The sequence below is a fragment of the Rhinolophus ferrumequinum genome, chromosome 7 (genome assembly GCF_004115265.2).
Source record: "Rhinolophus ferrumequinum isolate MPI-CBG mRhiFer1 chromosome 7, mRhiFer1_v1.p, whole genome shotgun sequence".
In the NCBI taxonomy this organism is placed as follows: Eukaryota; Metazoa; Chordata; class Mammalia; order Chiroptera; family Rhinolophidae; genus Rhinolophus; species Rhinolophus ferrumequinum.
In genome coordinates this window covers 90,575,305-90,597,486 of record NC_046290.1, presented here as the reverse complement: position 1 = coordinate 90,597,486, position 22,182 = coordinate 90,575,305, and the positions used below count along the sequence as shown (strand labels likewise).

Sequence of the window (22,182 nt, the reverse complement as noted above, 5' to 3'; positions counted from 1 at the left end):
TTTTCATAATCACTTGCACTGGTAATTCTAAACTATTAATAAGTCAGTGATGAATTACTGCTCCCGGCTGGGAAGAACACTCTTTGAGCCCCACCCTGCCCTCCCTGGGTAAACCATTGGCCCATCTTGACCACCATGCTGTTTCTAGGACTTAAATGTTAATTTAACCTTAAAATCACATTCCAGTATACACTAGGAGTTTTACACATGTTTTCTCATTCATTAAAAAGCAATCCTGTAAAAGGGAAAACTACAGTTTGATTGTACTTAGATGAGGTCCCTAGAGTAGGCAGATTCATAGAGACAGAAAGTAGAGTAGACATTATGAAGGGCTGGGGTGGGGAATATGGGGGGTTGTTGTTTAGTGGGGACAGAGTTTCAGTTTGGGAAGATGAAAAAGTTCTGCAGATGGACAGTGGTGAGAGTTGTACAACAATGTGAATGTACTTAATGCCACTGAACTGTACACTTAAATATGGTTAAAGTGCTAAATTTTGTCACGTGTGTTTTACCACAATAAAATTCTTTAACCCTGCGTTATAATTGAATGTAAGTTAGAGTTCATCACTTACTGTTTGTAAGTGATGAAATGAGGTTCTGAGGTCAGACCACGGATCAGTGGTAGAGGATTTAAACTGAGTGATGTGGATTCTGAGCCTTCAGCATTTCACATTGTTACTCCCGTCCCTGTGTGAGAGCTTCAAGGGTTGCTCCCCACCCCCAATATTCCCCAAACTAGGGAACAAGGTGTGACAGTTTCACCCAGTTGCCTCCAGTCCTCCAGGGGAGAATTTGTTTATTTCTCATGTCTTCTCAGCCACCAAGAAAACCACCAAAGCCCCTTCCAGCACCGCCGCCCCCACCAACCTCAGTGTCTCTGAGGACAAAAGGAGCTCAGGATCTTGGCCCTTGAAAATGGAAGCTGTGGTCGTCGTGGAACCGTTCATCGCTGTGCTCAAAATTGCAATTTCGGGAGTGACGGTCTACGTCATGTGGAAGAGAAGCAAAGGTAAGTGCTCAAAGACCCCGCTGTCTCCCAAGCTTCCCAACTGGGTGTTTCTGAGAACCCACCTTCTCAGAATGCCCACTGGTGCCCCTTAAAAATGCAAATCCCTGCGGGGTGAGGTCTGGACATGGGACTCTGCAGTGTGAATAGTCTGCTCAGTGGTGTCTCTATGTGAGCAAGTTTGAGAACCACCGCTCCAGAGCAACACCTCTCCACTAATCTGATCATTTCAAGTTCTGTCTCTTGACTTAATCATTTCTCATCAGTGCTCACCTTTTGGTTCATGGGGAGAGAGGGTCTACCCTGAAAAAGTAAGGAGAGAGCAGATGGAAGTTAGCTCAGCTCAGCAAACATTGTTTGAATGCCCATTTTCTAGGGCCTGGCTTGTGATTGGAGATACTAATAAGTAAAGCAGAAGCCCTGATTTGAAGGAACTCAGTGGGTAAAGGCAGGAGAGGGGGAAGTTGCCTCATTGGGGATGAAGGAGGAGCAATCAAGGAGGACTTCCCAGAGGAAGTGACACCGGCAGAAAGTCTCAAAGAATAAAAGGAATTAGTCAGGGAAGTGGTGAGCCTGGTGTAGAGTTCACTGTTCTTCCAAGCAGAGGAAACCATTTTGGGAGCTTTAAGCACCTCAGTGCTTTGGAGGAGGCAGGAATAGAGGACACTGTAAATCACATCCAAGAGCCTTGGATCCCAGAAGCAACGTGAAGCAGCCAAGGGACATCCTCACTTTGCCTTGCAGATACATCAGTCTGTGGTGGAGGGGATGCAGGTGGGCCAGGCTTGAGCCAGTCTAATGCAATGGCATTGTGGGTGCAAGGAGAGAGCCAGATTCTGGAAAAGGTTAAGAGGGGACAGTAAGACTTGGGGATTAGATTGATGTAGGGGTGAGGGAGCAGGAGGAAGTCCCACGTTTACAACTTGGGTGAAGGAGGGTGCGATGAAACCACTAAGTGCATCAGGAAACAGGAAGTCAGAGACCTCCTCTAATTTGGGATAGGTTATATTTAAGATACCTTTGCTGTATCTGAGTAGAGATGTCCACCAGAAATTTGGATGTATCCATTTACAGTGCAGAGAGGACAGGGCTAGAGGCATTAATTATTTGTGTCCCAACACCCTCCAAAATTGATTTTAAAGAGAATTTTCAATGAAAGGAGGTTTGCCGTATTACATATTAAAGCACAGAGGTGAAGAGCATAAAATCTGAGTTCCTGAAGTCAATCCTGGATGGGTCAACTCTGGCACTATGGTACTATTACTCTGTGCCTCAACTTACTCGTCAGTAAAATGGGGATAATAATAGTAATGACCCGGGGTTGTCATGGCGATTAAATGTAATGCATTTAGAATAGATCTTGGCACAGAGTAAACACCATATGAGCCTTACCACTTATAATTATTCAGTTACCATAATATAAATGACGCAATACTGGCATATTAATACATAGAGAAAGCAATGGGAAAAAAGAGAAAAATCCAAATATAGGTAGTATGAAAACAGGCCCAAATATATGTAGGAATTTTGTAGGCTAAAAGGTCGCATTTCTTTCTTGTTGTTGTTGTTTGTTTTTTAAATAATTTTTTAATTACAGCTCGTATACAATCTTATATTGGTTTCAGGTGCACAACATAGTGATTAGACATTTATATTACTTACTGAGTGATCACTCCCTAAATCTAAAAATTACCCATTTGATATCATACTTACTTGTTAAAACATTATTGACTATATTCCTTATGCTATACTTACATCACCAGGACTATTTAGTTTGTACTTCTTAATTCCTTCCCCTTTCTCACCCAACCCCCAACCCCCTTCCCATCTGGCAATCATCAAAATGTTTTCTGTATCTATGAGTTTGTTTCCTTTATAAATAATGCTACAATGAACATATGGATGCACATGTCCTGTCCAAGTAGTGTTTTGGGTTTCTTTGGATAAATACCCAGAAGTGGGATTACTGGGTGCTTCTTTGTCTCTTTGTATAGGCTTTGTTTTAAAGTCTGTTTTTCTGATATAAGTACTGCTACACCAATTTGTTTTAATTGTTTATTTGTTGATCTGAAAGGCTCGGAAAAATTATTAGCTTGACATTCATTCCTGGTCAAAAAAGTGGATCTGGGAGTGAGGCAGGTGAGGTGGGCAAACGTGACCTCAGAGGAGTAGCATGGTGAGCCAGAGGACCAGGCCAGGGCCAGCCAGTCAGTGACAGCTAAGTCACTGGCAGAGTGGGAGCTAGGGTAAGGAGGGGCTCTTTTCCTGGCTCCATTAGAAGGTGAGCGTGTACGGGTTGGGGCAGGCATCTGTATTTAAAGGAACCTGGTGGTAAGATGACGATGTCTTATTCCCAGAGCTGCTAGCGCACATGACCCCATGGGGGTTAAATGAAGGGAGTCCCGTTGGTTCATTGGCACCACTGTGGACTTATTAAATAACATTTTCTTGCATTTTGGAGGACTGGCTCTCTATTACTTGTGTTCGACACTGTCAACTCATCCTCTATTCAGTCCCCGAAACCTCAGCTTAGGGCTGCTATTAGAAACCTCCAAATTAAGAACATGTTCGTAAACTGGGGCCATATTGCCTCAAAATTAGACAAAACAAAAGCAAATAAAACAATATTCAGGTCTACAAACATAATTTCCATGTATCTCTTTTCCAGATAACTCTCCCTCCCCTTCATCTACACCTCCCATTCCATGAAGCCACCCACAAGAGGTAGTAAGGCAGCCAAATTTGGTGACTCTGTTCGCTCAAAGAAATGACAATGTGGCCACTGCAGAAAGAGGGAGAGACGGGAAACAAGGAAGGGGCTGAGTAAGAAACCAGAGCTACATTCATCAACAGGAATAAATCTCAAAAACATATTGAAAAACATTGCAGAAACAGATATGTTGTTGTTTGTCAGGCAAAGACAATCATATGTATGTACATACACACATATTTATGTGTATATACATATATTATATATACATATTTGATGGATACATTTTAGGGATGATATAGAACTTATATGGAAATCATAAATATCACAATGGTCATCTGGGAGAGATTGAAGGGAGAGCAATTGTGGACACATTTCATTCTTTACACAAATCTGAGGTGTAGGAAACTACAATTTGATAGAGCCGGGTGGTGGGCATTTTGTTGTTATTTTCTTATACTTCTCCGTAAGCTGAAATTTTCATGAATATAATATATACCCTACACCTTTAGTTTTGTAGATATTATTGCTTTTCTATTCTTGTTGTCTTTCAATTTTTAAAATGAGTAAGTTTAAGGAAAAACATTAAATAAAAAACAGTGTAGACAGGATATGTATATGACAAAATCATGTGAAATTCCTAGTGCATGACTGGAGGTTGGGAAATACCGATACACTTTTCACTGTCCCGTTTTTCACTCCAGGTGATTCAGAGTCTCAGAACCACATCGAAGTTCAATCAACAATAACAATATTGGTCATTGTTTTAGCATGTTTGTATTCTTTTTCTTTAGATTTGATATTGCAGCTCTCTACTCCACCTTACATTATTTCATCTTATGTATTTCAGGGCAATGGGCACTGACACATGCTGAATCCCGCCCTGACCCTTGCAGACCTCAGTCACCTCTCTATTATCCTCTGGAATAAGCCAGGCTGACTGGCAGGTAGATGCCCTCTGCTCCCTCATGCCCAAACCCTCCCTTTTGGGGTCACAATATGCCAATAAAAGAAAACTACAATGAACACCAAATACATTCTGTGAAAATTTACAAATGAATGACGAAATGTAAGTGCTCTCATTGATTACTTTTGGGTATAGTGAATTATTGTCTAAAATAATTGTGAAAGAGGTCATTAGTGCAAAGTCCCAGGGGTGACCTTGGCATCCCCAAATGGAATCTACCATCTTACAGGAAGCTGCAATGGTTTCAAAGTCCAGAAAGTGAGACTCTAAATTGTAGGGGAAACCTAGGTTTTTGAATGTGGATTTTGAGAGACACAGCGCCCGGAATAGTTTGCAGTATCAGGCAGAACATGTACCCCTCTTGGAAAATTACCAGAGATAACAAACTCTTTATAACTGGGAGGGGCTATCATAAACGTTTACTCTTCTATGCTCCAACAGGGTTCCTAGTTCGTACTGGATATTTCGGAGAAGAGTCTAGGTTGCCATGGGTCCATTCATGGGGCAAAGCAAGGGGTGCAAGATTCTGACTGTGGGGTTGGTCTTTCTGGTCTGGGTGAGTACTACCCTTGCCTCCACTCCTCTGATCCCTGGCTTATTTGTTGTCTCCTATGTAGCCACAAATTTGGATTGATCACTGCCTTAATCTGGGAGAAGGGACTGAGGGAGCTTCAATCTTCTCTCTGCCCCTGTGTGACTCCAATTCAGCAATTGCAGGGTGGGATGGCATCCCTAGGAGGTGGGTGAGTGGTTGGGTGTGGGGTCTATTAGGGGATGAGAAACACAGACCTGGAAGGGATTGTTCAGGGAAATTCCAGTGGAGAAAAAAAGAAGCCATTCACATTGTCCTCAGCTCTCTCACCTTTTCTGCGCAAGTATAAGAGAAAGAGATAGACGTCTGTGGTGCAGAAAAAAACCTTTCTCTGAAAAGAGTGGGCAATTGGCTGGAGTGACCTTTATTGTGTCTTTTGGGAACTCAGCTATGGTGAGAAGCTAAGAATACCTCCAGGAGAAGGCTTTTCCCTTTTTGTACACAGGTCAAAACTGGAGCTGTGGTGCTTAATGTAGCTATAGATGCACGTTGTTTGGCCTGTTTAAATTCAGGTTTAAAACAGTTAAATGGGTTATTGATAATTAAACAGTAGGAGATTTCCCATGAAAATATGGATTTCTGGTCTCTATTAAAAAGTGGTTGATCTCGCAAGATGGGTTCATATATTGGTCTTTATTCTAAAAGCATGAAGGAATTTGGCAGGGAAACCCTAATCCTTAATAAACCGGTCCAAAGAAAGTGTTGGTTTCATTACCAGAGAAACCTTTCATTGTGAGAGAGAGAGACATCTTGGTGCAGCAGTCAAAGCGTCCCACCTTTTAAAAAAAGTTCAATTATAACATACATAAAAAATATATAAATCATAGTGCTCAACTAAATAAAAGATAACATACCTGTATAATCATCACTCAAGTCAAAAAATGAAAATTATCAGTACACCCAGAAACTTCCTCTTTTGCCTCCCTCTCCGTCACTACTACACTCTTCTTTTCTTGTTTTTTTTTTTTTTTAATTTATTGGGGTGACAATTGTTAGTGAAATTACATAGATTTCAGGTGTACAATTCTGTATTACATCATCTATAAATCCCATTGTGTGTTCACCACCCAGAGTCAGTTCTCCTTCCATCACCATACATTTGATCCCCTTTACCCTCATCTCCCACCCCCCATCCCCCTTACCCTCTGGTAACCACTAAACTATTGTCTGTGTCTATGAGTTTTTGTTTCTCATTTGTTTGTCTTGTTCTTTTGTTGTTTTTGGTTTATATACCACATATCAGTGAAATCATATGGTTCTCTGCTTTTTCTGTCTGACTTATTTTGCTTAGCATTATACTCTCAAGATCCATCCATGTTGTCACAAATGTTCCTATATCATCTTTTCCTATTGCCGAATAGTATTCCATTGTGTATATATACCACGACTTCTTTATCCATTCATCTATCGAAGGACATTTTGGTTGTTTCCATGTCTTGGCCACCGTAAACAAAGCTGCAATGAACATTGGAGCACATGTGTCTTTATGTATACATGTTTTCAGATTTTCTGGGTAGATACCCAGGAGAGAGATTGCTGGGTCATGTGGTAATTCTATTCGTAATTTTTTGAGGAGCCGCCACACTTCCTTCCATAGCGGCTGCACCAGTCTGCATTCCCACCAACAGTGTATGAGGGTTTCTTTTTCTCCACAGCCTCTCCAACACTTGTTACTATTTGTCTTGTTGATGATAGCCATTCTGACTGGGGTGAGGTGATAGCTCATTGCGGTTTTTATTTGCATTTCTCTGATGACTAGTGATGTTGAGCATTTTTTCATATGTCTATTTGCCATTTGTATGTCCTCTTTGGAGAAATGTCTCTTCAGGTCCTCTGCCCAGTTTTCAATTGGGTTGTTTGTTTTTTTGTTGTTGAGTTGCATGAGTTCCTTGTATATTTTGGATATTAGCCCCTTATCGGAGGCACTGTTTGCAAAAATCTTCTCCCATTCAGTTGGTTGCCTCTTTAGTTTGTCGATGGTTTCTTTTGCTGTGCAGAAGCTTTTAAGTTTCATATAGTCCCATTCATTTATTTCAGCTTTTACTTCCGGTCCCTTTGGAGTCAAATTCATAAAATGCTCTTTGAACCCAAGGTCCATAAGTTTAGTGTCTGTGTTTTCTTCTATGCAATTTATTGTGTCAAGTCTTATGATTAAGTCTTTGATCCATTTTGAATGAATTTTGGTACATGGTGACAGATTGCTATCTGTCCAGTTTCATTCTTTTGCACGTGGATATCCAATTCTCCCAGCACCATTTATTGAAGAGGCTGTCTTTTCTCCACTGCATGTTTTTAGCTTCTTTGTCAAAAATTATCTGTCCATATTTATGTGGTTTTATTTCTGGGTTCTCAATTCTGTTCCATTGGTCTATGTGTCTGTTTTTCTACCAATACCATGCTGTTTTGATTATTGTAGCCCTGTAGTACAAGCTAAAGTCAGGGAGTGTGATACCTCCAGTATTGTTCTTTTTTCTTAAGATTGCTTTGGTTATTCAGGGTCTTTTGTGGTTCCAAACAAATCTGATGATTTTTTGTTCTATTTCTTTAAAAACTGCCATTGGGATTTTGATGAGGATTGCATTAAATCTGTATATTGCTTTGGGTAATATGGCCATTTTAACTATGTTGATTCTTCCAATCCATGAGCACGGAATGTCTTTCCATTTCTTTGTGTCTTCTTCAATTTCTTTCAAAAATGTCCTCTAGTTTTCAGCATATAGGTCCTTCACATCCTTGGTTAAGTTTATTCCTAGGTATTTTATTCTTTTTGCTGCAATTGCAAAAGGAATTGTATTTTGTATTTCTTTTTCTGACATTTCATTGTTAGTGTATAGGAATGCAATGGACTTTTGTACGTTTATTTTGTAGCCAGCAACTTTACTGTATTCGTTGATTGTTTCTAATAGCTTTTTGGTGGAGTCTTTAGGGTTTTCTATGTATAGCATCATGTCATCTGCAAAGAGTGATAATTTAACTTCTTCATTACCAATTTGGATGCCTTTTATTTATTTCTCTTGCCTGATTGCTCTGGCAAGGACTTCCAACACTATGTTGAAAAGCAGAGGTGATAGGGGACAGCCCTGTCATGTTCCTGAACGTAGAGCAAAGGGCTTCAGTTTTTCACCATTAATTATGAGATTAGCTGAGGGCTTGTCATATATGGCCTTTATTATATTAAGGTATTTTCCTTCTATACCTATTTTATTAAGTATTTTAATCATAAATGGATGTTGTATCTTGTCAAATGCTTTTTCTGCATCAATTGATATAATCATATGATTTTTCTTCTTTATTTTGTTTATGTGATGTATCACATTGATGGATTTGCGGATGTTGAACCATCCTTGTGCCCCGGGGATGAACCCCACTTGGTCATGATGAATAATCTTTTTAATGCATTGTTGTATTCGATTTGCTGGAATTTTGTTTAGGATTTTTGCATCTGTATTCATCAGAGATATTGGTCTGTAGTTTTTTTTTTTGTGTGTTGTCCTTACCAGGTTTTGGTATCAGGGTAATGTTGGCCTCGTAAAATGAGTTAGGGAGTACTGTCTCTTTTTCAATTTTTTGGAAGAGTTTGAACAGGATTGGTATTAAATCCTCTTTGAAGGTTTGGTAGAATTCACTAGTGAAGCCATCTGGGCCCGGACTTTTGCTTTTGGGAAAGTTTTGGATGACTGATTCAATTTTGTTACTGGTGATCGGTCTGTTTAGATTTTCCAGTTCTTCATGGTTCAGCCTAGGAAGGCTATATGTTTCTAAGAACTTGTCCATTTCTTCTAGGTTATTGAATTTGGTGGCATATAGTCCTTCATAGTATTCCTGGATGATCCTTTGTATTTCTGTGGCGTCTGTGATAACTTCCCCTTTTTCATTTCTGATTTTGTTAATTAGTGTCTTCTCTCTTTTTATCTTAGTGAGTGTAGCCAAGGGTTTGTCAATTTTGTTAATCTTTTCAAAGAACCAACTCTTTGTCACATTAATTTTTTCTATTGTCTTTTTGTTCTCTATTTCATTTAGTTCTGCTCTGATTTTTGTTATTTCCTTTCTTCTGCTGACCTTGGGTTTCAGTTGTTCTTCTTTTTCTAGTTCTTTAAGGTGTAACATGAGGTTATTTATTTGGGACTTTTCTTGTTTCTTGAGATATGCCTGTAATGATATAAATTTCCCTCTTAAAACTGCTTTCGCTGCATCCCAAAAATTTTGGTAGGATGTATTTTCATTGTCATTTGTTTCTATGTATCTTTTGACCTCTCCTCTAATTTCTTCTTTGACCCGATTATTCTTTAAAAGTATGTTGTTTAATCTCCATGTATTTGTGTTTTTTCTTGCTTTCTTTTTGCAGTTGATATCCAATTTCAAAGCCTTGTGATCAGAGAATATGCTTGGTATGATCTCAATCTTCTTAAATTTGCCGAGGCTGATTTTATGTCACAATATATGGTCTATCCTTGAGAATGTTCCATGTACACTAGAAAAAAATGTATAGTCTGATGTTTTAGGATGAAGTGCTCTATACATGTTATTTATGTCCATTTCATTTAATGTGTCATTTGGGGCTGCTATTTCATTATTTATTTTCTGTTTGGATGATCTATCCATAGCTGTCAATGATGTATTTAAGTCCCCTAGTATAATTGTGTTTTGGTCAATTTTTCCCTTTAGTTCTGTTAGTAGTTGCTTGGTATGTTTTGGTGTTCCCTGATTGGGGGCATAAATATTGATGACGGTTATGTCTTCTTGTTGTATAGTTCCCTTTTCCATTATGAAATGTCCATCTTTGTCTCTTGTTACCTTTTTCACCCTGAAGTCTGTTTCATCTGATATCATTATGGCTACACCTGATTTTCTCTGGGTACCATTTGCTTGGAATGTCAATTTCCACCCTTTCACTTTGAGTGTATGCTTGTCTTTGTAACTGAGATGTGTCTCTTGGAGACAGCATATGGTTGGGTTTAGTTTTTTGATCCAATCTGCTACTCTGTGCCTTTTTATTGGTGAGTTCAGTCCATTTACATTTAGGGTGATTATTGATATGTGAGGATTTCCTGTCATCCTATCTTTAGTTTTCTGGTAAGGCTGTGTCTCCATTGTTTCTTTGCCTTTTTGTTGTTGTCTATTATTTTTGTGTGGTGGTATTCTATGATGTTTTCCTCTGTTTCTTCTTTTATTACAGTATATATTTCAGTTCTGGATTTTTTTGAGTGGTTACCCTTAAGTTTATGTAAAAGAAAGTCTGATATTTAGAGTATTCCATATTCTTCATTACGCTTACTTTCTCCATTCCCATATTCCGGTTCAGGCCTTTACTCTCCCCCTTTTTATGTTTTGGTTGCCACAGATTGTCCCTGTTGATGGTGGTCGAATAGCCTCCTTTAGCATTTCTTGTAGTGCAGTTCGTGTATTAGAAAATTCCCTCAGCTTTTGTATGTCTGGAAAGGTCTTTATTCCTCCTTCATATCTAAAGGATATCTTTGCTGGAAATATTATTCTTGGCTCATAATTTCTCTCTTTCAAAAGTTTGAATATTTGGTTCCACTCCCTCCTGGCTTATAGAGTTTCTGCTGAAATATCTGATGACAATCTAATGGGTTTTCCTTTGTAGGTTACCGTTTTCTTTCCCCTGGCTGCCTTAAGGATTCTTTCTTTGTCCTTGATTTTAGACAGCTTCAATACAATGTGCGTTGGAGAAGGTCTGTTGGGATTGAGGTAATGAGGTGTTCTATTTGCTTCTTGGATTCGAGGATCCAGTTCTGTCCACAAGTTTGGGAAGTTCTCATCGACAATTTGTTTGAATATATTCTCTGTTTCCTTCTCTCTTTCTTCTTCTGGTATGCCCATTATTCTTATAATGCTCTTTCTGATGGAGTCAGAAAGTTCTTGTAGAGTTTTTTCATTTCTTTTAAGTCTCAGGCCTCTTTCTTCTTCCATCCGTGTCATTTCCAGGTTTCTATCTTCGATGTCACTGATTCTTTCCTCCATCTGGTCAACTCTACTACCTAAGCTGGTTATTTCATTCTTGATTTCTTCTATTGAGTTCTTAATCTCCAGAAATTCTATTTGGTTCTTTTTTTAAATTTCAATCTCTTTCGTAAAATGCTCATGTTGTTCTTTCATTCTGTTTCTGAGTTCATTAAACTGCCTTTCTGTGTTTTCTTGCATCTCGTTGAGTTTTTTCAGAACTGCAATCTTGAATTCTCTGTCATTTAAGTCACATATTTCCATATCTTTAAGTTCCTTTTCTGGAGACTTTTCACTTTGTTTCTGAGCTGTCTTGTTGCCTTGGTTATTCATGGCAATTACTGATTTATTATTTCTCTTCCTAGACATCTAAAGGAGTGGCTTCTGCAACAGGTTGATAGGAAGAGGTCTTTCTTTTGTTTTCCAGTACTTGTTGGTAGAATGTTTTATTTTCACTCTGATTGCAACCTTTTTTTTCTCTCTCACACGATAGTGCTATGTTTTCTCTGCACTATTCCAGCTTCTCACACAATGGGGGGATTCCCTGTGAGACGGGCTTCTCTTCTGTTAATAGTTCGCCTGAGTCACAGGGCGCAGTGTCCGTGTGGGCATGTGGAGAGCTTTTGAAGTTCAAAAGATCTTCCTGCACCAGATTCAGAGCACGTATGTTTCAGCAGTTCTGTTTACTCCTGCAGGGATCCGCCCAGATAGGTGGGGCCAAGGGCGAGGTGAGTTGTGAGAGGTGGCCCAGTGCAATGGCGGCGACCACCACCACAGCCGGTCCTGCTTCCACAGCTCCCTCCCCTTTGTCTGAACTAGCTGGGCTACGAATCTGTGTCTGCGGTCCACAATTCTCAGAACAGCAAATATTCTGTTCTTTTGATCTGACACTGCTAGTGTTCCGCTTCTAGCACCAGGCAGGTGGGAGCGGGGCGAGCCCTGGAGGGTAGGGAGGGGGCGGCTAGTCTCAGTGCCTAAGGCTTCCATTCTCTGCTCAGCAGTGAGGGCTTAAAGCACCGTTTTCAGCCTTCTTCCCTCAGTCTTTGCTCCGAGGTCTCTGCCGTGAGCGTTGGGTTCAGCCGTGTTACATGCTGCCCCCTCATCCCCGTGGGCCATAAGCGGAGCCCTAGCAGCCCGAGTTCTTCCCTCTCGCGCAGCTGCAGTAGTTCCGGGATGCAGCGAGCTCGGAGCCCTGAGCCAGGTCTGCATCCTGCGCCCGTCCGTGCGGCTCCGCACTTCTCCCTTCCCTCCTCCCCCGCTGACACGATTTGCCCACCTTTCGGTGAATTCAGTAGTGGGCCTCTTCGTCTTGAGTGTCTGCTGTGCAGGGAGTCCTTTGTGGAGTTATTGTTGTTCGATTAGTTGTAAATTCCAGGGGAGCTTTACAGAGGCTCACCTCATGCTGCCATTTTGATGACCCTCCATGACTAGATCCTCTTCTTTTCAACTACAGACATTATAGTGTATTTTTGCATGATTTTGCATTTTATACAAATGTAATCATATACTATGAATTCTTTTATGTATGTCTACTTTCATTCATTCAATATTTTTGTGAGATTCATCTACATACACATATTTTTGTGTGTGTATGTGTATGTACATATGTATTTGATGGATACATTTTAGGTTGATATAGAACTTATATGAAAATCATAAACATCATAATGGTTATGTGGCAGAGATTGAAGGGAGAGCAATTGAGGAAGCTTTTTGTTGTAGTGTAAGGCTATTATTGTTAATTTTCATCTCATTCTAGTACTCTAGTATATGAATATATGACAATTCATTTATCCATTTAAGTGTAGATGGACTTTTTTTGGGGGGGCAATTTTAAACATAGCTTGGTGCACATATGCATGCCTTTCTGTTGGATATACGAACTAACCTGCTTGGTCCTAAGGTGTGCATCCCTTAAATTTCAGTACATACTGTCAAATAGTTTTCCAAGTGGTTTCCGCAATTTATGCTCTCACCAGCATGACCTGAGAGATTCAGTTGCTTCAGATCCTCAGTAACATTGGTATTGTCCGTCTTTTAGTTGCAGCCTTTCTTTGACTATGTAAAGGTATTTCACTGTGGTTTTAATTTGCATTGCTTTTCTTGCCAGTTTAGCTGAGCACCTATTCACGTGTTTATTGGTCATTGGTCCTCTACTGTGAAATGCTATTCAAGTATTTTCTATCCATTTGTAATTGAGTTGTCTGTCTTTCCTTACTAATTTGTAGGAATTCGTTATAGATTTGGGACATAAGCTCCTGAATTTGTTGTACATGTTGCAACTATCTTCTCCAGGTCTCTGTCGTGCCTGCCTTTCACTCTAATACTGTCTTTTGAGTAAAACCAATTGTTTATTTTATTTTATTTTATCGTGATAAGAACACTTAACATGAGATCTACCTGCTTACCAATGTCTCAAAATATACAAGACGACATTACAGGTACAGTGCTGTACAGCAGACCTGTAACACTTACTCCTCTTGCTTAACTGAACCTTTCTGCCCATTAATTAGCACCTCCCCCTCCCCCTCTCCCTGGACCCTGGCAAACACCACTCCACAATTCCGTTCTACAAATTTGACGATTTCAGATATACAGGGAATCATTCATGCGATATTTGTGTTTCTGTGACTGGCTTTTCACACAGCACAGGGAGCTGTGTGGAGCCAAGATGAGGAGCTGTGGTAACAGTCCTGGCTTGGAATTAACCCCTGGTCATTCACAAAAGCTGAAAGCATCCACAGACTCTACAAAGGAAGTTTTTATAAAGTTAGGGCGGAGAGAGAATGCCCATGGCAGTGTCCAAAGATGCTGGCTGCCTAGGGTAATAAGAAGAGAAACACCGGTGGAGTGTCAGGGGGTGGGGTACGTGTGGGCAGAGTCCAGAGCATGAGAGTGGGCAGCTGCACTAACTTCAGGTTAGCGTTTTCTTATATAGGAAAGGGGGAGTCAGTCAGGCAGGTTTGAGGGCTGACATCCCTCCTGGGATCTGGTCTATTTGAAGACGATGTTATCTCCAGACTATGGAATGGGACTGGGCCATAATCCCATCGAGGCGTGGGATTATGCATCAGCAATAAAAACTGCAAGGGAGTTGTAAATTGGATTCCAGTGTCCGGGAGCCTGAGGATTAAGAAATTGCTCCTTCCTAGGTGACGATGTTGTTAATTAATGAGGTGTCGGGAGCCTTGAGAAAGGGAACATGTTCTTCAGTTAATCAGTGAGGGGAGAAACAAAGAGAAAACAGATGAATATCAGGAAGAATCAAACTGCAAACAAACCAGGGTTAATTATAGGTGGCTAGATAAACTGCAAACTAGCTAAGTCTAACTGTGTTATTGATTCCCTGAATTTCACCCTGACTGTAACTACTACCTAAACTAGTAGTCCTTGTTCCCCCCCAGGCAGCTAGCTAGATTGTGCTGGTCTGGTCAGCATTGGAAAACTGGCAAGACTGAAGCCAATTCTCTAAGAAGTTTTACGGAAAAGCTGGGACACTAGACCAGTGGACCAACTCTTTCCATTCTTTTCCCTGGTAGAAGCTGGGAGCTAAGCTTTCTCTTCCTGATCCTATGGCAGTGTACTGAGGGTAGGGATTCTGGCAAGAGGGTGTCCAGAGTCTCTCTACCAATTTAGATAAGTCTGGTTTCACGCTGGCCTAGAGTGTAGGAGCTTCTCGGTTAGTTTTATTATTTCTCACAAAGGGAATTGGTCTGTGCATTATTCCTGAATCTGTGTGTTCCTGGAGGTAAACAGGATCTAGAGCTTCCAACTTTGCCACCTAAAAAATGTCACTCCTGAAGTTTTCTCTTTTTATTTCTATGTACACAGATTGTATTTTTCTTTTTATAATTCCTCTTTTGTTAAAGGGAAATTAAGCAGAAGATTTTTGAAACTTGAAGTGTTTTGCACATATGAGAGAATATATATATACCGTGTATATATATACATACACATGATATACATGATATATATATACATACACATGATATACACGATATATATATATATATGTGTGTGTATATATATATATATATGATATTGTGTATATGACATACATACCAGGAATAATAAAACAAATATCCATATGACCTCCCATACCTACTAATTCTTTGCATGTTACACAATTATTCTTGGTCTTTCTCCAATCTGTTCAAATTTGCTGTAACCAGAACTCTTGGCCACTCTTACTGGTCAGTTCAAATCTTCAGGACCCTTTGTGTGGTGGCAAAGCCGCAAGTGGCAGGAGGAAAAACAGTCTCTGCTTCTAGGAACATGGGTCATGTTCACCTGCCCTTTTTTTGCCATTTGTTAGTGATGGACAGGGAGCCATTCTCATCTGTGATCTCCCAGTTCAGTGACCCTCCTGATATTCTCCCAGCCCAGGATGAGGGCCTGTGAACAGGCTCTATATGGATCAGACACCTTGCCAGGTATACTACATCTGACAATTAAGCTCGCAAATTTGTTGCAACGATGTTGCTAAACTTTTTTGATATCAGACAGATTACTCATTATGAATTTGTACCAACTGGACAGACAATGAACCAGGTTTACGATTTGGAAATGCTGAAAAGACTGTGTGAAAAAGTTAGACAACCTGAACTTTTCACCAACAATTCATGGCTCTTGCATCACGACAATGCAGCAGCTCACACACACTATCTGCGAGGGAGTTTTTAGCCTGTAAACAAATCACTGTATTGGAACACCCTCCCTATTCACCTGATCTGGCCCCAATGACTTCTTTCTTTACCCAAAGAAAAGGAAATAAATATTGAAAGGAAGACATTTTGATGACGTACAGGACATCAAGCATAATACGACGACAGGTCTGATGGTTATTTCAGAAAAAGAGTTCCAAAATGGCTTTGAAAGGTGGACTGGTGTCGGTATAGCTTCCGAAGGGGAGTATTCAAAGGTGACCATAGTGATATTCAACAATAAGGTATGTAGCACTTTTTCTAGGATGAGTTCGCAACTTAATTGTCCAACCTCGTACTTCCCCCCAAGATGTCACAGGCCTGTGTGGCCCAAGCATACCAGGGAACCACACAGTACTGGATTTGGAGCCCAGACTCTGTGATGTTCATTCCTGCGCCTCTCCAGCCCGAAGATGAGCCAGTCCTGTGAGTGTTTCTCCTCCAGCGATCAAATCAGAGACTGCAGCCTCAAACACACCCTCCATGTGCTGCCAAGGATTTTGAGACTTGTCTTGTCTGAATAACACTTGTCTGAGCAGAGGGGACTATGGTGGGTGTAGGCGAGTATCTGATAGGCCAGGTGCACAGGCTTCCTCTCACATCTGTTACCACCCTCCATGACACAGACCATGGCCTCTCTCTATTGCTCTTCCTGTTTGGAAACTCACACTTCTCTGGTCTGTATTTGTGGTGCTGTGTTTCTCAGAATATGATACCAGAGAGCTCTGAGCCCCCGGAGGAGACTCTTTGTTGTAGCAAACACCATTTCTTCCTAGAAAGGAATCTGCCATATCTCAGTCCTTCTTCAAACTCACACCTGTGTCTGTGCCTTTCTACAGCTTCTCACTTTTCCAATGGTTTCTGTAGTTGAATCTGAGTCCAATTAGAGAGGGAGTTCCCTCGGGATGGTCTGACCTCCTTCTTCTATAACCCTCAGCAGCATTGAGGAAAGGGCTTGCTCACCCACAACTCTGTTGGGAATCTAGGGTGGAGATGGTGGGAGAGAGGGACTAGGGAGGAAAAAGAGGACACTTAATCAGAATGCCAGGTTCTGGAAGGAAAGCAAGACTTGTGAGGGGTGAGGAAAGCTATAGATGTGACAGTTGGATGCAGACCTGCACTTATCTCTGTGTATATTGTGGCGAGGGGTGGGGGTGGTGGGTGGGGGGAAGGCGGTAGTAGAGGGAATAAGGCTGAGATAAGGAGACAGTTGAGACCCAGAGACATAACTTCACCTTCACACAAGATGAATGTGGTAATGACTCAGACACGAGGCTGATGAGTGACAGACAGCCTGGCGCAGGCAAGATAGGACTCCTGGCAAATGGGACTAGCTTTGGTGAGTGGACAGCTCCTACCCAGAAGAAAGTGAGGGAAACACAAACCACTGATAGATTCTCCTTTCTCTACCCACAGGTCCTCTATTTCCAGATGTCTTGGCCTGACAGCACCGTCCCTCGGCCCCCAGCACCCCGCCCTGTCTCTCGATCTGCCTCTGAGTCCACAGAATCTCCTTCCCTCTTGGACTCTCTCCCCCAGGAGCTTGCCAACCTCACCCACCTTCTGTACTGGCCTCTGACCCCAGAAGATGAGGGGGACTTTTTGGCCTCCACCAGCCCCCAGGCCTCCACCTACCACCTGAGGGGTCCTGCCCAGACCAGCTATGCCCTGAGAGGCTACCTGGAGGCCATCCTTATCGCCAGAGACCACCGGGGCAGACCCAAGACCCATGGTGGGGATCTGTTTCGGGCGCAGCTGTTGGGGCCTGATTTGAAGGCTGGGCTCCCTGGGGACGTCCAGGATCTGGAGAACGGCACATACTTGCTGTCCTTCCCCCTGCTCTGGGCTGGGAAGGCCCAAGTACAGGTGCGTCTGATCCACTCCAGCGAGGCAGTTGGGGTTCTGCGAAGAATCTGGAGAGAGAAAAGGGCCACAGTTGATTTTGTGGGCTACTTTCGGGGCCCCACAGGAACTGAAGAGACTGTGATTTGCAATGTTGACCCCCAGTCTACTGGAACAAGACGGCCTACCTGCCAGTACAGAGATGTGGATTCGGGTGAGCTCTGGTTCTGTGCTCAACCCTCTACCCTGCCTTGCAGCTCTTTAGTTGGGCACTCAAGTGGGCGTTACCTGAAAGTGACTACACCACAGGATGAGGCCCTGCTGTCTTGGTAAGAAAACTCAGAATCTGGGATGCCTGCCCCACCCTAAGCCACATCCTTCCTTTTAAATATTGTGCCTGTGACCCAATGGCCCGCCCCAGGTTACACCTCATTTATTTATACTCTCATTCAACACATGCTTTTTTAGCACCATTATGTGACTGACTGACTTTTCTACAGAGATAGATACCCTGTTTCCCCCAAAATAAGACCTAGCCGGACAATCAGCTCTACTGTGTCCTTTGGAGCAAAAACTAATGTAAGACCAGGTATTATATTATATTATATTATATTATATTATATTATATTAATTACATTATATAATACCCAGTCTTCTATTATCATAAAATAAGATCAGGTCTTATATTAATTTTTGCTCCAAAAGTTGCATTAGAGCTGACTGTCAGGCTAGTTCTTATTTTTGGGGAAACACAGTATATATCACAAAAAACTGGTCCCGATATCCATTTAGGAATTTAGGAAGCTTATAATTCATTTCCTGGAATTCTCCAGGAAAGATAAGAAATGAAATATTTAAGGCAGAGTGAATGACCTCAGGGCAAAAGTGGCTTGAGTGCGTCATTCATTTGTCTAAATTCCTGCCTACACTTAGCTTTTCATCTGAAGTTTCTTTATTTTTTCAGCTTTTCAATTATTTAAAAATCCGCTTTAAAAAATATTTTTATAAAAACTCTTTTTGTCCAGAGAATTTTCAGTTGTTCTCAGTGTATTTTTGTTGTGAATACTTGGGTCTGCCATATTACCAGGAAAATTAAGTCTCCATTCTATTTTAATTGTTTCCATTGGTAACTTTAATATTTGTTGTTTCTATTTCTTTTAAGATTTATTTCTTTTTTTAGTTTCACGATTCAGAACAATTAATCAATATATCAATCCTCTTTATATGGGATAAAAATTTATAGTTAAGGCTATAAATTTTCCCTCTGAGTATAGTTTTAGCTGTATTCTCCAAATTTTGTATATGGGAGCTTCATTTTATTCAGTATTACATGTTTTACAATTTCTACAGTGATTTGCACCTTAAGTCGTGAATTATTTAGGAATTATTTTTAGTTTCTGGATATAGGGTAGGGATTTGGGTATCTCTGTATTTTTTCTTAATTTATTTGCATTATGACTAAAAGTATGGTTTCTAATATCAATTCTTTGAAATTTATTGAGAATTTATTTGTGACCCAAGAGATGACTAAAATTTTTGTCTGTATTCTATATTTCCTTGAAAATAATTTGTATTCTCTATTTCTTCAGAATGAAATTCTGAACCTACTTGATTTAGCTTGTTAAGTTTTTTATTCCAAACACATATTTCTTCACTATTTTTTTTGTCTGATTAGTCTATTAGTTTCAGACATAAATGTATTATATTGTGTTTGTAGGTTTGTAGATATGACTGTTTCTCATTGTAATTCAGGAAGTTTTCATTTCAGCTATTTCAAGGCTCTTTTGTTAAATACAATCTACTTTGTGATTGTTTTATGTTAGTGGTAAATTATTTGTGTTACTTTCTTGCGTTTGTCTTAAGTCCTAATTTTTACACTATGAATATTGCTAGAAGAGCTTTCCCTTGCTTAGAATTTGCATGGTATACCCCTTTTCATCTCTTTATATTTCAATGTTTTTTTGTGTGTGAAATAGTCTCTTGACATGGAATGTGCCATTTGTTTAGGCGTAGTTGAATACATCATAGAAAAGACTAGATCCATGAAGATAAGTAACTTTACCTAAACATAATAGGCATTCAAACCAATGGGGAATGCATTGAATAGAAATAAACAGAAAAGAATATAACTAGATCTGAACCTCAGTTTATATACATACAGATCAATGTCAGGAGGATTAAAGACCTGAATGTGAAAAAGCAACCTTAAAACTTAGTAAGGTAATAGCAGAAAATATCTTTATGATTTTGGATTAGGAAAATATTATTTTAGACATATCAAAAGGCATAAATCATAAAAGAAAATATTCATAAATGATGTGATATATAAATCAAAAACTTCTTCATGACAAAAAGTCCCATAAACATAGATTAAGTCAAGATAAAAACTGGGAGATTATACCTGTAACACACATAATTGACACAGAATTAGTGCTTACAATAGAAAACAGTTATTGTGTACATCAGTAATCCATCTTTTTTATGGCAGCCTGGTATTTCATCATATCAGTTTTTTTAACTATTCACCCATTGAGGACATTTGGGTTGTTTCCAGTTTTTGACTATTGTAAGTAAAGCTTCCATAAATATTCATCCTTATAGATTTTTATGTGAACATAAGTTTTCACTTCTCTGGAATAAATGTCTGTGTGCAATTGCTGGGTTGTGTAATTAGTGGATATTCAATTTTATAAGAAACTGCCAAACTATTTTCTAGAGTGGCCATACCATTTTACATTCCCACCAGCAACGTGTTAGAGGTCCAGTTTTTCTGCACAATCCCCAACATTTGGTCTTTACACCATTTTTTATTTTAGTGATTGATTTATATCTATCTAAAGAGAAATCTAGTACAAACCTGGCTAAATGTTAAGATCCATTAGAGCTGGATGTTGGGTTCATAATAAAGTAACTTTAAAAATGTGCATAAAAAGTGGAAAAATAAGGCAGATAACAAGGGCAGATGAGTCTTTCAAGAAGTTGTCCTGTGAAGGAAAGGTATCTGGCTGAGTTGTAGATACAGGAAGAGGCAGTGGAAGAGGTGCTTCATTCAGTGCAGCAGATGTCATTATGTTTATGTTCGGGGGAAAAAGAACTGGGGGGAAGAAGTTGAAGATGGTGCAGAAAAGAAGGAGGAGGAGGAGGAAAGAAAGTGGTGCAATCTAAAAGCTGCAGAAGGAGGTAGCATTAGGGTACAGTGTCACCTCTTCTCCAAAATGGGGCGAGTAGGAAGTCAGGATGGGTGCCGGTTGATATATATTCTGGTAAGGGAGTTAATGTTGAGAAACTCCTGTAAATTAACATGCTGCCCCTGCCCCTCTCTCTCCCCTGCCCTGGGAAATGAAGGAAGAAAGATAGGTAAGCGGCCAACCTCAGCTTTGAGGACTGGGAGAGACAGCTAGGTGGAAACACACAAAAAGGTAGCCCAACAGCATTTCCGGCCTCACTGGCACTCTAGCCCATCAATTTTAGAGACAGTTCGCTCATACATTCATGCTACAGATATTTATTCTTAATAGCTTATTTATTTAATTACAGACTACTCAGCAGCTCATAATCCTATTGTCTGAGTTTTCTGTTTTCATAAAAAAATTTTAAATATAGTTTATTGAAGTGTAATTTATATGCAATGAAATGTCCTTGTTTCAAATGTGCAGGTCAATGAGTTCTGATAAATGTGTACACTTGTGTAACTGTCACCACAATCAAGATACAGAACATTTCCACCACCTCTGAAGATTCCCTTGTGTCCTTTCGCAGTCAAGTTCCCTCACCCACCTCCAAGCCCAGGCAAACACTGATTTCCTTGCTGAAAGTATATGTTAGTTTTGCCTTTTCTAGAATTGCATAAAAATAGAATCATGCAGTTTGTACTCTTGTACCTGGCTTCTTTTGTTCAGGAAAACGTTTTTTGAACCAGAGGGTAAGGAGGGAGTGGGGTGGGAGATGAGGGTAAGGGGGATCAAATATATGGTGATGGAAGGAGAACTGACTCTGGGTGGTGAACACACAATGGGATTTATAGTTGATGTATAGTTGAACACACAATGGGATTTGTAGTAAAATTGTACACCTGAAATCTATGTAATTTTACTGACAATTGTCACCCCAATGAACTTTTAAAAAAAAATGTTTTTTGAGATTCATCCATATTGTTGTATATCAGTAATTTTCTCCTTTTTTTCCTTTTTATTAATGAATGGTGTTCCATTGTATGGATAGACCACAGTCTGTTGATCCTTTCACCTCTTGATGAACATTTGGGTTGTTTCCAGATTTTGGCTATTGTGAATAAAGTTGCTGTCAACATTGCACAACTTTAACAATTTTTGCCTACAACAATTTTGTAGTCAAATATTTTCATTTTTCTTAGATAAACACCTGTGTGCGGAATTCTGGAAT

At 40.1% G+C, this 22,182-nt stretch overlaps 1 protein-coding gene across 7 annotated transcripts in view; it reads left to right on the top strand.

The window, feature by feature from the left end:
• Window positions 1–22,182, top strand: part of LOC117024855 (NXPE family member 3-like) — a 71,411-nt gene that overhangs the window by 32,887 nt on the left and 16,342 nt on the right. For 2 of the 7 annotated variants that reach the window (XM_033110458.1, XM_033110461.1), the window contains exon 2: window positions 17,356–18,110. In XM_033110458.1, the coding sequence (XP_032966349.1) occupies window positions 17,356–18,110 (755 nt within the window). Of the gene's footprint in view, window positions 1–4,575; window positions 4,664–5,124; window positions 5,240–16,012; window positions 16,185–16,249; window positions 16,366–16,883; window positions 17,071–17,355; window positions 18,111–22,182 lie in introns of those variants that run through there. The other 5 variants (XM_033110462.1, XM_033110457.1, XM_033110463.1 and 2 more) reach the window with 5 other exon arrangements.